Source organism: Leptonychotes weddellii, chromosome 12 (assembly GCF_054177405.1).
Source record: "Leptonychotes weddellii isolate Sample4059 chromosome 12, ASM5417740v2, whole genome shotgun sequence".
Lineage (NCBI taxonomy): Eukaryota > Metazoa > Chordata > Mammalia > Carnivora > Phocidae > Leptonychotes > Leptonychotes weddellii.
Window position 1 is genome coordinate 81,643,134 of NC_138380.1, and position 19,401 is coordinate 81,662,534.

A 19,401-nucleotide genomic window follows, 5' to 3' on the forward strand; every position below is an offset into this window, starting at 1 on the left:
TCCCAGAAAGTGGTCGCTTTTCTGATGAGAGAGTTGTTGCTCTTCTTTTCTTCAATCTCCTGTTGAGTTTGTAGGTGTTCAGAATGGTTTGATCCCTATCCAGCTGAATTCCTGAGAGGAGACGAAATCCAGGTCTCCTACTCCTCATCTTAGACTCTTGATAAAAGGATTATCTTGACATGTTTTTGTCTATCTAATAAATCTACTTGTATTATCTATATACAATTAGCTCCTGAGCCATACTTTTTGTCTTTTTTTCTAACAGTGGTCCATCTCTAGCCCTTGTTTTAGTAAGAGACCATGGTTTACAACACTGGAAAGAGTTAATTGGACCAGGTAGTGTTGAAAAAGCCAAAGAATATCTTCCAGAGAGGTAGGATTCATATCATAGGTCCCAAACTTTTTTCATGGGAGACATTTTAATTTATTTTTGGATATGGGTACAGGAACCACAACTCTAGTCCAAGGGAGGCTCTCAGGAAAACTTCTTTTCCTGATTATGACCAGAGGCCCAGCCCAGTGGCAGCCCAAGTAAAGCCAAGGCTTTGCAGAAGAAGGTTGTGGGATGCTTGGTGTGAGGCTGGGAAGTAAGTGGTGGGGACCCAGCCAAAAGGCCATCTCTTGGCCTTGGTAGGAATCGATTCAGGAGAAGAAAGGCTCTCCCTTCAAGTGAGCAAGAACAGAGATGCTCTATCAGATACAGCAAGCTTGACATACATGTTGGTATAATAAATAACAATACTAATGAAGCATCACATCACACAACTTTGAAATGTTTTCTTTTGGGTAGGATATCTGGAATCTGACTTGTTCTGCATGGACACGTTTTACCCCTTGTTTAGCCCTACAGTTACCATATAGGATAATAGGGGTTGGACAGTCTGTAAGTGGTATGAGCAGAATGCCATAAAACTTCTTAATGAAGTGTAGCATAGAACGCAAGGCATGGCATCCGAGACAGGAATTCCTGTCAACTCAAGGCTTATGCTTGTAGCCATACTGTTCTAGAAATTATGGTTTCACGTGTGAAGGTAGTGAGCAGCACAGAGACATTTTCTCCAGGTGTAGGTACTCAGTGACTGCCCCTCTCTACCTCACTATTACAGTGAGGATTCCAACCAGAGTCCTTATGATCCCTATGTGGCTACAAGTTCACAGCTAATCTTGACTGTTACTTTTTATTGGTTCCCCCTTCTTCAGTTTCTTTGGCTCTACCCAGTTCTTTCTGGTTGCTTTTGAAAGAACTCAGCAGAACTCTGCCCTTCTCTGCACTTGGGTTTCAAATTCTGCCCTGCATCACTTCATCTGAAATATGGTCACTTGCATAAAGGAGAAACATAGCAACCCCTCATTCTCATCACCTACTCGCTCTATCCCATCCTCCTCCACACACACTTTACCCCCAGTAATCATCTAACAGATCCACAGAGGGGCAGCTTGCTCTATTGAGCAGAGATACCGTGTGGTGATACCTTCACTGCGCAAATCCCCCACCTCTGGCAATCCCAGTCTCCAAGGCTCTTGGGCTACAAGGGTCTTCAAATCAGAGATGTGAGAACTGCCAAGGGTCATGTGGGAAAGTCAAATTGGATAAGGCAAAAAGGAAATCTGAATGCATCAGCAAAAGCAACGAGGTAAGAAGGGGGTCTAAGGAGAGAAACCAAGTTACCAGTGAAGTCAGTTTATTAATAGGAAAGGACATTATTCCCTATGGCTGGATTTTGTGGGTTGGACTATGTGTAAAGGGCAGAAAATGAAATAAGCAGAGTGTGTATCCTCTACTGAAATATGTGTAGATAAAGAGAGGGGGATAAAGGGCTACTGACAAAAAATCAAGGAACAACAGTTGATTCAGGAGGTAAATGTGTTCATCTATTGTAGAGGAAGCAGAACCAGGATAAACTGCCTAACCCAGGGGTGCCTGGGTAGCTCAGTTGGTTAAGCATCTTGACTCTTGGTTTCGGCTCAAGTCCTGATCTCAGGGTCTTGGGATCGAGCCCCACATAGGACTCTGCGCTCAGCGGGGAGTCTGCTTGAGATTCTCTCTCCCTCTTCCTCTGCCCCTCCCCCTACTCACACACTCTCTAAATAAGTGAAATCTTAAAAAAAAAACAAAACAAAAAAACCTGCCTAACCCAACATGTCCAGTACCATCAGCCTCACTCCTGCCTCTTTACATGTAGCCGTCCTGTATGCTCCTCTCTTATCACTGTGCTTGCTCTGCTGGAGGCTCCTTTGCAGTGTCTCCTGGATTCAGTATTTATTTTGGGGTCTTTGGTATAGAGTCAAATGCCATCTCTAGGGCTTGATAATATTTAGTGATGAAGGAAGGGAAAGGAATTTTACTGAGAGCTTAATATGCACCATATATTTCAAACGTATCATCTGATTACATCCTCAAAATCTCCTTCCAAAGCAGTTTTATTATCTTATTTATATTTGACACAACTAAAGCACAGAGAAGTTAAGTAATTGACCAGCAACACATAGCTAGCAAGCAGTGCAATAAGCATTCTACAGTCTGTGCTTTTTCCCTGCACCAAGGCACCATTCCTTCTTTCAGAGTTATCTGTCAATAGTCGTATCATAATTATTTCATTGTTCATGTTCTTTCTTCCTAATGGCTGTTAAACTTCCTTGTAAGGAAGGAGTGTAATTATTGCCTTTTGCACAGTGTCTAGATCAGGAATGAGTTGTTTGATGACTTTTGGACAATTTATATAGTGTTCTGTTGTGTTAGTTTATACTACATTATGTTACGCTCTAACAGTGCTTAACTTGACTTCTTTTTCAAAGTTTATGCGTACAATTTGCAATGGAAGATTTGCCCATCAACCAGTTGTATGGAAGTGATTCATTAGAAGCAGCCGAGAGGGAAATACAGTATTTCTTTCCTCCTCAAAGCACTTTAGCACTGCTTAAACCTCATGTAACACAGGAACAAAGAGGTAAATATTTAGAAATAAAAATCAATGTGTACATTTCTTTCAGATTTTATAAAAACTTTCAAACTATGGAAAAGCTAGAGGAATAATTCAACAAACACCCACATCCCTCGATCTAGATTTAACAATGAACTCTTGTCATATTTGCTCTCTCGCCCTATTTCCCTCTTCCTTCTCTCTCTCTTATAATCAAAATGAAATTGAATTTTGTGAAGTCCTTTTCAGAATTGATGAAGATAACAATGTTTTTCTCCATAGATATATTAATAGGAAAGATCATGTTCATGATATTTCTAATATCAAGCCATTCTTCCGTTCCTGGATAAACTTCACTTAGTCTTGAGGTATTTTTTAAATGTGCTTTTAGATTCTATTTGCTTATATTTTACTTGGGATTTTTCGCATTGAAACAGTGAGATTGGTCTGTCCTTTTCATTTTTTTGTGCAAGGTTTAGATAACAGTGTAATAATACTTCATAAAAAAATGTGCATGTCTTCATTTGCAGTACTCTGAAGGAGTTTAAGCAGCAGTGGGGTTGATATTTGAAGATTTGGTAGAGTTTTCCTATGAAAACATCTGGGCCTGTTGCTTTTTTGTGGGATAATTCTTTGACCACTTTCTCTGTGGAGAAAGTCTTCTATGGAAATTGATCTATTTAAACTTTTTACCTCCACTATAGTTAGAGTTAATTTTTGCTAAGTTGTATTTTCCTAGGAAATTATCCATTTTGTCTGTATAGAGTTCACGGTTTCTTATTATCATGTTTAATTTCCTCATTTTCAATGATTATTTCCACCCTGCCATTTCTTCATTTGTTGTCTTTCAAACAAAGAGAATTTTATTTATTTATGAGTTTTTTAATTTTTTATTTTTTACAATTTTATTTTTTTAGATTTTATTTATTTATTTGACAGAGAGAGACACAGTGAGAGAGGGAACAAAAGCAGGGGGAGTAGGAGAGGGAGAAGCAGGCTTCCCGCCAAGCAGGGAGCCCGATGTGGGACTCCATCCCAGGACCCTGGGACCATGACCTGAGCTGAAGGCAGATGCTTAACGACTGAGCCACCCAGGCACCCTTATTTATTTATGGGTTTTATTTTCTGTTTTCAAACTCATTACTTTAGGTTTTCTTAAAAAAAAATTTTGCCTTTGATTCTAGTAGTTTTTTAAAATGCTCTTCTTCTAGCTTTTTAATTGGATATTTAATTCATTTATTTCCATTATTTTTGTCAATATAAATTTTTGAAGTTATATATTTTCCTTGATTATTGCTTTAATTTCTTCTGATTACCCCATAGATTTTAATGCATAGTGTTTTCATTAACATTGTTTTTTTTTTTTTTTTAGAAATTCTGCACTGTGCCTACAATGTTCTTTCTCTATTTGTCTGTGTGGTGATCATATCTTATTTTTTCTGTACTGAACACAAAGGTTGGCTTTTCTGGAAGTCATTTCTGACCTTCCCAGAGAGTTAATAGTTTACTTGCCTGTGGTTCCAGGAGCCTTTTACATTGCTCTTTATAATAATGACCACCTTTTCAAGCTGTGTTTCTAAGCCCAGCCCTCTGAGCAGACAAGATCTGGAAGAAGTGTTTAATGTTCCATTCACATTTGTTCCCACAGCGCCTTTCATAGGGCAGATCCTGGCTGCCCCCTTTATAGGAGGAGAAGTCCAGCCTTCTTCAGGCTATCGGTTGCACTTAAGGTCAACCTTTAGAGACCAGCACTTCTAAGTGCTTTTGATCTGGACCAAAGAAAAGACTGTTTTACCAGAAAGCTCCTAATCCCTCATTTGGTTCACTGAATGTAGCCTTTAAAGTTTAGGCTGTTGGTGAGATTTTGACAAGATTTACTTTAATTCCCTCCCTGAAGTGCCTTGCTACTTCAGGGAGAAGTGTTCAGATGGGCTCTCCCCTTCGATTACTTTCCTTAGTTATTTCAGTCTACTTGAATATGGAACAAAAGTGGAGGCACTCTACAAGATTACCAAATATCTGTTTTCTCTAGAGGAGATCTTGAAACTTATTAGAGAGGCTGGATTTGAAATAACACAGACGAAGGAAATGCTCCTAAATGAAGAAGAAGCAGAAAAAATTTATTCAAAAATAAAAGGAAAAGATTTTTATCAAGATGTATTGGAAATGTTATCTGAGTAAGTTTCTGATATATAGTTCTTTGCATTTTAAAAGTAGTAAATATTCATTATAGAAACTGAAACATACAAAATGTAATTTAAAAATTCCATTCATTAAAAGATAAAGACACCCTATTAATATTTGGGGCTCATTTCTATTTCCTTCCTTCCCTACCTTCTTTTCTCCCTCCTTCCTTCATTTCTTTAGGTCTTCACATTAGGTATAGAGATGATCTGGGTTTTAATCTCTGCTTTTAAATCCCTGCTCTGTCAACATATTTAATCTGTGCCTCAGTTGCCTCATCTGTAAAATGAGATAATAACGGTATCTATCTCTTTGTTTGTTGTGAGGGTTATATAATTGATACATTAAAAATACTCAGAACAGTGCCTGGCATATATTTCTAGAATTAAACTACAGCACTCTTCTAGCACAACAATCTGTTGGAAAGGGGAGAAGTGGAAAAACAAAAAGAAAGCACAAAATCACACTGATAAGGACAAAGAATAAAGACAAAGCATGGCATTCTGTCTTTAGCTGTATATGCAATCTCTATAGGTGTAAATGCCCGGATTGTCTGAAAGCATTCTTATTTGCAGGGGTCCAACTTTGGTCATGGTTCTGACCAAGTGGAATGCTGTTTCAGACTGGAGACGATTGATGGGTCCTGTAGAACCAGATGAGGCAAAACTACTGTCCCCAGACTCTATCCGAGCCAAGTTTGGAAGAAGTGTTTTGAAAAATGCTGTCCACGGATCATCTAATACCTATGAAGCAATGGAGAGCATTACTAGAATTTTTGAAGAATTTGTTCCTGAGAATCCCGAGGAAAACTAAAGTACAGTACCTCTTTAATTATTGTTTTCTTTTCTTTGCTTATTACTGTGACTGAGCCCAGGACAAGACTGTCCCAGAAAGACCAGAACTTTCCCCATATCCGTGAATCAGATTTTATTTCCTGCTAGACACTCTGTGCTGTTCCATAGCAGGCTTGAAGCTACATAACATGTATATGGATTGAGTTTACTTAGCTGTTGAAAGAAAGTTTGGAAACTTTTCTGTCCTGGGCAATGTGGGAAACAGCCTAAGCTAGGTGGCTTTTCCCATTAAACCTACTTTCCTTCTTTTTTTCAGAGAGTAGGCTCACAAATGTATACCAGTATGGGTCTGACAGCTGCCTGGAATAAGACTGTAGTGGCATGTACTGCATGGAGCACTGGGTGTTATATGCAAACAATGAATCATGGAACACTACATCAAACACTAATGATGTAATGTATGGTGACTAACATAACATAAAAAAAAAAAAGACTGTAGAGCCTCTTCGCATGTGGAGGGTCATCCCCACTTGGATGAGCCAAACTGAGAATCAGTATCCAGAGCATAATGAGAAAGCAGTGTTAGATGGAGAAACTCCTCCACACCCAACCAGGTTCCTAGGGGAGAGAAGTGTACATTGTTCCCTTAATATTGCCATTAGGCTGTGGTTTCCCCTGATATAAGAACATTGAATCAAAATATTAAGTCATAAAATAAAAATAAATTTGGGCACAGTGCAGCTCATTCCATAAGTCTCACTCAATTACAGACAAAGGCATGAGTGCACAACCCATAAACATTTATGTTGGGAAAATATGAATTGTGTGTCTGCTTGAACTGCAAATTCTTGGTTAATACAAAAGTGGCTGAATGGAGGTTGTTGCCTTCAGAAAAGTGTAAATCGAATGGGGAGACAAAACTCAAAGAAACAACATCTAATTATAATCACTATAAGACAGTACATTATTAAACATGCCAGTGATACATGACTAGTGGGGAGGGAGGTGAGTGGAACTACATTCTGTTTATAGCATCAGTTAGCAATATGGTGTAGAGCTTTGCTAACATCTGCATATCCCCCCCTTTTTTGATGAGGGGAGCATTATGAATAATATGGGGGATTTCAAATTAGTGTATAATTAAGTGCTGAATTGACAGGTGTATGTTTGATGGTTAGGAGCTGGAGAACGTAAGGAACAAAATCAATCTTAAAAAGTAGGGAGGATTTTCAAAATCAGAGGTAAGGAAGCAAGACAGAGAAGTCAGTTTAAAAGTTTTTAAACCATCATATACATATATGCTTGATGCTTATATATAAAGACACATTGCTGGTTTCTGTCTTACTATGTCTACTGTGCTATATCTACTATACTCTATCATATCAGAGTATTGTCGGTCTGTTTCAGACATTCAAGAATCATTTATTCAGCTCTTGCTATATGCTGAACATTGTTGCAAGACTGAATATACCCAGTCCTTGTCCTAAAACTCTAGAACTCTAAAAGCAGGAGATAGAAAATTAACATGTGCTCTAGAGTTCTTAGGGGTAAGCACAGAGTGCTTTGAGCAGGTGCGTATAGGAGATGGAGAAGGAAAATGATATGCAAGCTATCCAGGCTGGAGGCATTGCAATAAAATTAAAGATTACAGCAACCTTAACTAATAATAGAAATGGTCAGTTAGTGATAAGTGGAATGATAAGAGGATTGTTAGAAAGCTAACTTACACCCACAGGACTCGATGACTGACAACCAAATAAGTGGGAAAAAATAAAGCTTCCTGGCTTGAGTGACTGGGGAAATGACCTCACAATTCCCAGACAAGGAACTGAGAAGGGAAAAGTAGGTTGGAAGGAAATACTATGAGTTCTGTTCTGGTCATAACTCTCAATCTGAATTGAGAGTTAAGTTCAGCTCTCAGAGCAGGGGAGTCAAGAGGGCTCCATTGGAGTGACGGAGAATGTCAGCAAAATGGTGACATAGGCAGCTCCAAGCTCGCATCCTTCCAAAGGAACATTGAAAAAACAACCAGGAACTGTCAGAACTCTGGAAAATAATCAAAGGTTTACAGCAACCAAGTGTGTGCTGAGTCAAAGAAAAGGCAACTTAAAAATTATATGAAAGTTTTGTAACATTTTTACTTGCCCTACCCCTTGCCCAGCATGATGACAGTCTTGAAGATCACAGCCTCTTTGCAGTGTGTGACCCATGTCTCTGGCTCCAGAGAGAGAAGGGCAGATATTATTTACAAATTACTGTTTTTCTGTTCTATTTGGAGGCTACCTGAAGGATGACACAGACACTCATCTGTTTCACCAAACCCGGAAATTGCTCAGGGAGGAAAAGTGTTGGACATTGATTAAAAACATTGTATGGTGATCAAAAACCCCACAACTGTCTGAGGACAAAGATTATGGTTGACATATACAATAGACCACCTAAAGCTAGGGAGGAAAAACTGGGGAGAGAGGTTTTCTTTGGGAAATTGGGGCATTCAGAAGCAATAATGCATAGTAGGGAATTTAGAGGGCCATGCACATGCCCAGAACAAGATACATGCTCAAAGAAGATCTGACAGACCCTCATTTTTTACCATTGGCTGATAAATAGGCTTAGTACAAGCAGGAAGTGAAGGCTGAGACAGAATAGTAAATGGCCTGGCTAAGTGTTTAAAGAAGTGCTGACGACAGAGCCAATCTACCGAGACTTGGAGAAGTGGTTTGTTGTTGTTGTTTTTAAACTCCTGATTTTCAAGGAAGTCTCAGTTAAAACACTGGCTGAACACAAACGAAGTGTTCATCAACCAAGAAGAGCAAACCCTGGGGAAGAGGGAAAATCTGATTTCCAGAGTTACCACATTATAGTAGTTGAATGTCTAGTTTTCAACAACAACAACAATAAAAACAACCACAAAACATACAAGGAAATAGAAAAGTATGGCCCATTCACAGGAAAAAAAGTTGACAGAAACCATCCCTGAGGAAGCCCAGACATTGGACTTACTGGATGAAGACTTTAAGTCAACTGTCTTAATATGCTCAAAGAACTGAAGGAAACCATGGATAAGAAACTAAAGGAAAACAGGAAAATAATGTATGAACAAAATGAGAATATCAACAAGGAGTGATTAAAAATAAACCAAATAGGAATTCTGGAGCTGAAAAGTGCAATAACCGAATTGAAAAATTCACTGGAGGAGGTCAAGACAAATTTGAGCAGACAGAAGAAAAAAATCAGTGAGCTAGAAGATAGGACAGTGGGAATTATCCAGTCTTAGGAGTGGAAATAAAAAAAAAGAATGAAAGTGAACAGAGCCTAAGGGATCTTTGGGACACTATCATGTAGACCAACATATGCATTATGGGAATCCCAGAAGGAAAAGAGTGAGAGAAAGGAGTAGAAATAATGGCTGAAAACTTCCCAAATATAATGAAATGCCTTAATCTACACATCCAAGAAGCTCAATGAAATCCAAGCAGAATCAAAGAGCTCCACACTGAGGTATATTATAGTCAAACTGTCAAAAGCCAAAAACAAAGACAGAATCTTAAGATCAGTAAGAAATGACTTGTTGTGTACATGGAATCCTCAATAGCAGCTTATTTCTCATAAGAAGCCACAGAAGCCAGAAAGCAGTAGGATAACACATTTAAATTGTTGAGAGGGAAAAAAAAACCCCTGTCAACCAAGAATTCTATATTTGGCAAAAGTATCCTTCAAGAGTAAAGGTGGAAGTAAGACATTCCCAAGTTAACAAAAACAGAAGGAATTCATTACTAATAGACCTGTCTACAACAAATGCTAAAGGGAGTTCTTTAAACTGAAATGAAAGGACACTAGACAGTAACTCAAAGCCACATGAAGAAATAAAGCACACAGGTAACAATAACTACATAAGTAAATGTAAAAAAGCCAATATTATTGTACTTTTGGTTTCTAACTCCTCTTTCTTTCCTATAGTATATAAAAGACAATGATAAAATAATGACTATAAGTGTTAATGGGCACACAGTGTACAAATATATTTTATAATAATATAAAAGAGAGAGAGAGAACGGGTGCAAATTGCTAAAATCAGAAGTGGGAGAAGGGACATTACTACTGAATTTACAAAAATAAAAGAGGGTTATAAGAGAATTCTATAAACAGTTGTATACCAACAAATTGGATAAACTAGGTGAAATGCAGATTCCTAGGAAGGCGCAAACTAGCAAAACTGACTCAAGAAGAAATAGAAAATCTGAATCGAACTATAACAAGTAAGGAGAACAAATCAGTAATTAAAAACTTGCCAAAAAAGAAAAGCCCAGGACTAGATGGCTTCATTAGAGAATTGTATCAAACAATTAAATAAAAATTAACTCTGATTCTCAAGCTCCACAAAAAAATTGAAAAGGAGGGAAAACTTCTTACTTCATTCTATGAGGTCAGCATTAGCCTGACAAAAAGCCAGACAAAGAGGCTTCATGAAAAATTACACAGCGGGCACCTGGGTGGCTCAGTTGGTTAAGCGACTGCCTTCGGCTCAGGTCATGATCCTGGAGTCCCTGGATCGAGTCCCGCATCGAGCAGGGAGCCTGCTTCTCCCTCTGACCCTCCCCCCTCTCATGTGCTGTCTCTCTCATTCTCTCTGTCTCAAATAAATAAATAAAATCTTTAAAAAAAAAATTACACAGCAATATGCCTTATGAATATATCAATGCTATAATCCTCAGTAAAATACTCACACGCTGAATTCAACAGCATATTAAAAGGATTATACCCCATGATCAAGTGAGATTTATCTTAGGAATACCAGGTAGTTCAACATATGAAAATCAAGGAATGTAATACCCACACTAATAGAATAAAGAAAAAAGATATTATCTCAATTGATACAGAAAAAGCATTAGACAAAATCCAACATCCTTTCATGATAAAAACACTTGATAAATTAGGAATATAAAGAACTTCCTCATCATGATAAAGGCCATATGTGTAAAACCCACAGCTAACATCATACTACAATGGTGAAAGGCTGAAAGCTTTTCTTCTAAGATCAGGATCTCTGCTTTTGCCACTTCTATTTAACATAGTGTTGGAAGGTCTAGCCAAAGCAATTAGGCAAGAAAAAGAAATAAAAGCATCCAAATTGGAATATTATTAGCAGGTAGCATGATTTTATATCTAATAAACCCTGAAGAAACACACCACATACAAAAATTTGTTGGAGCTAATTCTGTAAAGGTACAGAATACAACATCAACACACAAAAATCATTCATGTTTCTATACACTAGCAATGAAAAATCCCAAAAGGAAATTAAGGAAGCAATTCAATTTACCATAGCATCAAAAATAATAAAATACTTAGGGTTAAATTTAGTCAGTGTACAAGTGCAAGAATTTTATACTGGAAGATATGAAACAATGCTGAAAGAAACTAAAGAAGACATGAATAAATGGAAAGACACCCTGTGTTCATAACTTGGAAAACAATATTGTGAAGATTACAATGCTACCCAAAGTGATCTACAGATTCATTGCAAGCCCTAAAAAAAAAAAAAAAAAAAAATCCCATTAGTGTTATTTACAGAGATGGAAAGACCCATCCTAAAATTCATATGAAATTTTGAAGGATTCAGAAGAACCAAGACAATCTTGAAAAACAACAAAATTTGAGCACTCCCAATTCTTGATTTCAAAGCTTACTACAAAGTGACAGTAGTCAAAACAGTGTGGTTGTTAAAGTCTAAGGATAGACCGATGGAATAGGCTTGAGAACCTATAAGTAAACCTACACATTTATGATTAGTTTATGTTCAACAAGGGTGCCAAGATCATTTAGGAAAAAGAGAATACTCTCTTTAATGACTAGTACTGGAAAGACTGACATTTACATTTAAAATAATGAAGTTGGACCATCACCTTACACTATATACAAAAATTAATTCAAAATGGATCAAAGACCTACATTTTAGAGCTGAAACTATAAAACTCTTAGAAGAAATCATAGGGGAAAAATAAAGAATAGTTCCTCAGGAAAGCACAAAGATCTCTCAATAGAGTTCTCCAAAACCCCTCCAAAACTATACAAAATTAGTCTTGTCTTACATTTATTTTTATTTATTTTTTTAGAGATTGGGTATAGAGCTTATGTTTATTTTTTTTCTTCAAGTTTTTATTTAAATTCCAGTTAGTTAGCATACAGTGTGATATTGGGTTCAGGAGTAGAATTTAGTGATTCATCACTTACATACAACATCCAGTGCTCATCACCACAAGTACCCTCCTTAATGCCCATCCCCCCCAACCCCCCCGCTCCTCCAGCAACTCTCGGTTTGTTCTCTATAGTTAAGAGTCTGTTTTATGGTTTGCCTTTCTCTTTTCCCCTCTATGTTCATCTGTTTTGTTTCTTAAATTCCACATATGAGTGAAATCATATGGTATTTGTTTTTCTCTGACTTATTTCGCTTAGCATAATACTTTCTAGCTCTATCTATGTCATTGCAAATGGCAAGATTTCATTCCTTTTTATGGCTGAGTAATAGTCCATTGTGTGTGTATAACACATCTTCTTTATCCATTCATCAGTCGATGGACATTTGGGCCCTTGCCATAATTTGGCTTTTTTACAACACATTTCAAAAAAAAAATGCATGCAATTCCAACATCAAAATCCTTAAATGAAATAAGCTTTTACTTTAGTTTCTTGAAGAGATACTAACTAAAGGAATTTTTTCAAACCAAATATAACCAAGAAATTCCTAAAACTCCGTTGGGCACCCCTGTCCTCAGAGTCCCCCTGAGCCCTGCAGCTCCTTCCCCATTGCAAAATGGAAACTCGTAATTGCTTTAAAATTACCTTTGTAATGTATCTTATCAACTATATTCTTTCTTTTCTTAGAACTTTGAGAAGGTAATGTGTGTAAGTTCACACTGGCATATGAAGATACAAACTCTGATTACTTAATATTCTTTTTTTTTTTTTTTTTTTTTACTTAATATTCTTTTTATCTTTTTATCCCCACCCCTCCCCCCTCTAGCCTCTCCATCATGTTCCATAAAGAGCTGCACGCTCAGTCCTGTTGTCTTTCTCAGTTCCTTCCAATTCTATTCCCCACCTTTGACTTGACTAGCAATTCTGAATCCTGGAGAGGATTGAGTAGAAAGCTGTGGTTACTTACAGTTAATATTTTTAACCCCCTCAAAAGAATTTGTTCATTAACTCATTGGGTTGTAAATCCTTGCTGGTTGCTTACTTGCTGAATCAGGCAGTATTATCTGTAAAGAAAAGAGACCCATCTCTGGAGCTTGGTGATTCTAGCACATGTCGGGGATTTGTGTGCAAAATGGAAACTCGTAACTGCTTTAAAATTAGCTTTGTAATGTATCTTATCAACTATATTCTTTCTTTTCTTAGAACTTTGAGAAGATAATGTGTGTAAGTTCACACTGGCATATAACCATGTGGCACAGCTTCCTGGGAGGAATAAAAAGGAAGATATTCTTTGGAGGAAAACTCGGTGTTACCTCAAGTTAAAAACTAACCTCCAAGTGAAAAACATGTGTTTATGCATAATAACAATAAAAAATATGACCTTCAAACAAATCTTAATGTTTATCTTTACCCTATCTTACAGAGAGGATTTAGGGTGGCTTATATAAATGCACACAAGATTGAATAAAATAGTTGGGGAGGAACATGGAATATGGGGAAGAAGAGTGTAAGATAGAGCCAGGGAAGCCAGGATTGGAGTTATATACAAAATGCATAGAAGGCCCTAACGTATATTTAGATGTTGGCCAAAAATTTGACTCTAAGCATTTCAGCAATAAACTCTGAAAAGGTGTCATGCTGATTTACAGAATTTGCAATCTAACTACAGGACAAGTGCTGGCCATGTACCTCCTTTCCTGACACTAAGACAATGCAAATCTCTCCAGGGATGAAGTTGATAATAAAGTTCCCACTCGTTTTGGCATTTTCCCCTCTCAGGATGTAATCTGATGATGTTTACTACAGTGATGCACTTGAGCTTTTAGCCAGAGTTATATGTAATTCCCAGCATGTTGGCTATGACACCCTCCTTTTCGTTCCATGCAAGAGAACATACTGGGATGCACGTGAGTGAGTCAAAGGATGACTTTCCATCCTAATTTTTAAACTCTAATGTTAATGAAGATACAAACACTGATTACTTAGTATTCTTTTTATCTTATTGTGATATGAACACTGAACACTGAGCTTTATCCTCTTAACAATTTTTAAGGGTACAATGCTTTATTGTAGGTACAGTGTTGTATAGCAGATCTCTAGAGCATATTCATCTTACTTAACTGAAACTTTATGTCTATTGATGAATACTCCCCACTTCCGCCTCTCCCCAGCCCCTGGTGACCACCATCCCTGTCTTTGACTTTATGAATATGACTATTTTAGATACCTCATAAAAGTTTTTGTTGCCTGTGTCGTGAACGTCTTATCTACGAAATCACTGCCAAGACCAATGTCCTGAAGCTTTTCCCCTGTTTTTTTTGTTTTGTTTTGCTTGTGTCTTATGTTGAAGCCTTTGTTTTAGAGGAGGCTGGACCTGACAGGATGTGGCCCACAGGTACCCTCGCTGGTGCCTCGGCCTGTTGTCCCCACAGTGTAGACATGGGGCTGGGGACCTGGGCTCCCTGGATGCTGAGAGTCACATGGCATGTGCTGTGCAGTTAGCTTCCCGACACCTTGTCTCAGGTACCCATGCCCTCTAGGCCTGTGTGGCCAGGGCTCCCCCACCCCGTGACCTGAGCGTCTGCCTGGGGCAAGTGCTTCCCCCCACCATACCCTTGATGTAGAGGCTGGGTAGATTGTTAGAGCCAAACCCCATGTAGCCCTGCTGCTTTTACCAGATGCTTCTCTCCAGACCTGGATTTTCTCATCTGCTCTCTCTGCACTGGGAAGAAGGGGAAGTCATGGTTTCTGCCATCTCAAGTGGCCATCTCTGTACTCCCCTGGTTGCTAGGCTATGGTCGATCCATCCAAGCTCCGAGACCCAGGTTCTTCCTCTGGGATCCCTCTCAGGAAGGTTGGGGCACTGGACATGCAAACCAACGCCTGGAGAGAAGCCAAGCATTAGGGGGATTCTTTCTGATTATATGCTGCTTTGCTGGGGTGGGGACTCGGGTCACAGGGTGTCCCAAATCTCCCCACTTGCTTCACTGAGTCTGGCTTTGTGGTCACCTAGAGTGGAGAAGCTTTTCACTTAGTTTCTGGATTTCTTGCAAGGAAGATTTGTGCATGAACTCTTGTTGAGTTGGTGAGTTTGCCAAGGGAGGGATGGCCCAGGGCTTCCTACTCACCATCTTGCTGACATTACCTCTTGATTATTTAGTATTAGTAAAACATTGCTCACCTCAAAGCTCTAGTGTTCCAACATTATGTTTGAGAAGCACATATAAATTATTAGTAGGGATATTTCTCAATTTTTTTTCAGAATGCATTAAAAAAAACTAGGGTAAATCAACTACTGTAATTACTGGCTTTTTTTTTTTTTTTGATTGTGCAGAAGACTAAATATAGTAAAAATCTTCACCTTACTTTCTTCATATTCCCCGCTCCTTCAGATCGAATACTATCATCTGCCACTTTATATGCCTGATAATATTTGGGTATTCATAATAGAATTGTGTTTAATGGCACACTGTTATATCCAGTAGCACACTGGACCACTCAGGAATGGTGCAGAACTTCAAAAAGCATTCAAACTCTCTTAAAATTAATAACATATTTCACCAGCAGATGGCATGTTTCACTCAGTTGTCCATATATGTGTACCTATCTGTATCAAGATTTTATAAGTAAGACATAGGGAAAGGCTATTTCCTTAGGATTATACAATTAGTTTTGAGCTAAAGAGTCAGAAATCTGATAATCAATGTCCAAAGAGATATATTCAATTAAACCTTAATTTGTGTTGGTGTTAGTCTTGAGGTTGAAGTTAGTGGTTGGAACGCAGAGGCACGAGGCAGGCACATGGGAGCTGGGGTTGGCAGGACCAGCGAATATTGTCTGGCCCCGGGGGAAGAAAGGTTAAAGAAGAGGCTAGCACATTGTCAGGGTCCAGCTAAGTGGGCTGATCTTGAATCTCAGCTGTCTTGAGCCACTGTGGCTGAAGCAATTGAGGACTACAAAATAGGATTATGAATTCCACTACATAAAACAACCCCTTTCCTCTAGGGCTGGCTTACTCGTGCACCGTGACCCTGCAGCCACAGTTCTCTTGATCTCCCCACTTAGTCCCCGGAGCCACCTTCCAAAACAGAAGACCTGAAGCATTCTTGGTTGGAGCCTAATACTTTCCAGCATCCCCTCCCTGGATCCTATTCTCTGTAAATAGATGCCCTGCAGAAAATGGACAGATTACCTAAAATATGCTCTGCCCTATTCTGTGGCCCTCTTCCCAGACTCTCTTGTTGCTCTTTCTGCTCACTGGAGTGGATGCCCAGATACTGATTCCTGCTTGAATTGTGTTTGAACTTGCTCATCCCTTGGAAACTACTTTGGATGACCTCCAAAGTCCGTTTTTTAATGCTTTTAATAAAGGGGAGAAGTTGACTAAGCAATTGTCCATGTGATTTTCAGCTGCTGAAATAATCCAATGACATAATAAATAATGAAATAATAGTAAATAATAAATAATAAATAATTTGACATTATTAGAAAACTAAAAATGTTGGGGCGCCTGGGTGGCTCAGTCGTTAAGCGTCTGCCTTCGGCTCAGGCCATGATCCCAGGGTAGTGGGATCGAGCCCCACATTGGGCCCCCTGCTCAGCGGGAAGCCTGCTTCTCCCTCTCCCACTCCTCCTGCTTGTGTTCCCTCTCTCGCTGTGTCTCTCTCTGTCAAATAAATAAAAATCTTAAAAAAAAAAATTAAGAAAAAAAAAGAAAACTAAAAATGTTAATGAATTTTAAAAATGCATCAGTTTGATTCAACAACGGCATTTTAGATATCCCTCAATACATGATGGAATTTTATTCATAATACCATTTTTTGCTTCATCCCAGTTCTTTACACCTCATCATGTTATTCATGTTATTCCAACTTTGTGACACTTGGAGTCAGCCCTCTGGTTATGAGTCTTCCCTAAATTTAATTGCTAATAAAGTATGCTCTTTTTCCCTTTCAATGTACATCACTACTGTGATCCAAATTTGGTTCTCATCTAGATATTGCAGCTACATATTTTAGGACTATCCAGTCATAAAACTGATCTCATACAAATATTGAGCTAGATATGCCTATGCTTATACATTTATGCTTAACACTGTGTGGACCTGTAAAGGCAAAATCACACATCCTGGACTTGATTCCTGCCATGAATGGCCTCATTAATTACCTCATCGTTGCCATTCCTTACTCTCTAGTACAAAGAGACCTCTCTCTGCTAGAAGGGTAAATACCGTTAAGACTGTAGTTGTGATTGGCGCATTTTCCCTTCAGTAAATTTGAAATAGAGAAGACATAACGACATGAAGATGTAAAAGTTTTGGGGTTTTACAGATTCAAATAGTTTAGAGATGGCAATTACAGAAGTTGACAGAGACGTCTGTTGCTTGACGCCAACCACAGGGACCATGACTAACCAGGTCTCCAGACACCACAGTCAGAAACACATTGAGAGCCTTGCGCCAAGACCAGGCTGCCATGGGCTGGTCTGCATCCGTGACTGAGACGGGCAGGCCGCGAACACAGAGCCGGGCCGGGAAATGAGGGACTCCTTGATGTCCGGCTTCCCGCAGCCTTGCCCAATTCTCCTTAAGACGTGAAGGAAGTCTGAAGTGCTTCCCACCAACTTCTTTCCCTCACACTGTCCACCCTGCCGGCTCTGTTTATCCCCCCTCCATTCTCTCTCACTGGCATTTCCTCCAATGGAATCCTTCCACGGTTAACTCCATTTTGTGCTTATCAGTTAAAAGCCACAAAGTTGACAATGAACTAAAATTTTTGGTTGGCATGTCTGTCCCATGACATATCTTTCAGGGTAAAATACTTTTCAAAAAAATATTTTCCTGTCAGGAACTATGATCAGGATTGGCATATATCATTCTGTAACCAAAAGCACTAATTTGTTCTCTTATTGCTTTTCCCGTGGTGATAACATGAGGCTTCCCTCTAATAGCCTGGCTTTATGTTCCTGACAAACCAGAGCCCTTTGGTCTGTTAAAGTGAAATTGAGTAAGTTTGGGAGCCCAGATCTTTCTCTGACCACACGTGAGGCATCAGACAAGCGCTGGTGTAGCCTTTCTCCTGCAGGTTAGAGTGCGGCTTCTAAGGTTCCATTCAACTTTTGCATTCCACAATTCCAAGTAACCATTTTTGCTTTTTGAATCAGTGATAACAGCAGGTAGAGACTTGTGGCAAAAAAAAAAAAAAGTGCCCTTCTTTTTTTTTTTTTTTTTATTCAGGGACTGGTTCCACCAAACAGAAGTACCCTAGAGCTAGCTCAAGAAAAGGAGATTTTTTTATGTTTGTAATAGACAATTCTATAAGCATCCAAGGACAGAAACCAAAAGTGTGTTCACACTGCATTGATTCCTTTCTTTGTTCCTTCCCTTCCTCCTTCCTCCTTCTCTTCCTTCCTTCCTTTTTTAAAAGATTTTATTTATTTGAGAGAGAGAGCAGGGGGAGGGGAATAAGGAGAGGGAGAAGCAGACTCCTTGCTGAGCAGGGAGCCCGACATGGAGCTCAATGTGGGGCTCGATCCCAGGACCCTGAGCTCATGACCTGAGCTGAAGGCAGACGCTTAACCGACTGAGCCACCCAGGTGTCCTACGCTGCTTTGGTTTCCAACTAGAAAGGAAGAAATGGAGGTTATTTATATTCTCATGTGTCTTAAAAAGAAGGCTGGACTGAGGGGAAATCTACTGGCATGCCTGCTACACCCTAATTCTTTGGTTTTTCTAGATGACCAGTTATACTATTAAATTTGATTCATGAAAAAAATTGAGAAGTTTGCATAGGCTTTCCCCAGAAGTTAAGAAATTTATCATCTATCTATCTCTCACCTCTCTATCGTATCTATCATCTCTCTATCGACTATACCCTCTATGAGGTGCTTCATCACTCATCCCCCAGCTTCCGAGTGTTTGGAGAGTTGAGAATGTTGCCAGTGATGGCTCACAGAGGAAGAGCAGAGCTTTGCCCAAGGTGACATCCAGTTCCCAGCTGAAATTTATAAAGAAATATTGACAGGGAGAAACAATCTTAGTGAGGATTTGGAAGGTCAGCATTTTTGCCTATCTGTGGTCCAACATCCTGATGGATAATTGGCACTATAATCAAGAACTTTCCTTGGTGGGCATACCCCTTGGCCCAGCAATGCTACTTAAACTGACTTCTCCCGAAGAACTAATTAAGGATGTGCACAGATATTAGTTATCAAGATGTTGATTCAGTTATTCAGTATGTTCAGTTAAGAAACAACCTGAATCTCTAACATAAGGGTTTGTCGAGTAACGCATACCACGGAATACA

General features: G+C 38.9%; 1 protein-coding gene across 1 annotated transcript in view; it reads left to right on the forward strand.

Annotated features, from left to right (window-relative positions):
• NME8 (NME/NM23 family member 8) overlaps nt 1–14,976 on the forward strand; it is a 27,637-nt gene extending 12,661 nt beyond the window's left edge. Inside the window, exons 4-8 of the mRNA XM_081799709.1 lie at nt 266–373; nt 2,797–2,948; nt 4,954–5,098; nt 5,681–5,919; nt 13,301–14,976. Coding sequence (XP_081655835.1) covers nt 266–373; nt 2,797–2,948; nt 4,954–5,098; nt 5,681–5,918 — 643 coding nt within the window. The 3' untranslated portion in view covers nt 5,919; nt 13,301–14,976. The remainder of the gene's footprint in view (nt 1–265; nt 374–2,796; nt 2,949–4,953; nt 5,099–5,680; nt 5,920–13,300) is intronic.
• Nucleotides 14,977–19,401: the final 4,425 nt, after the last annotated feature.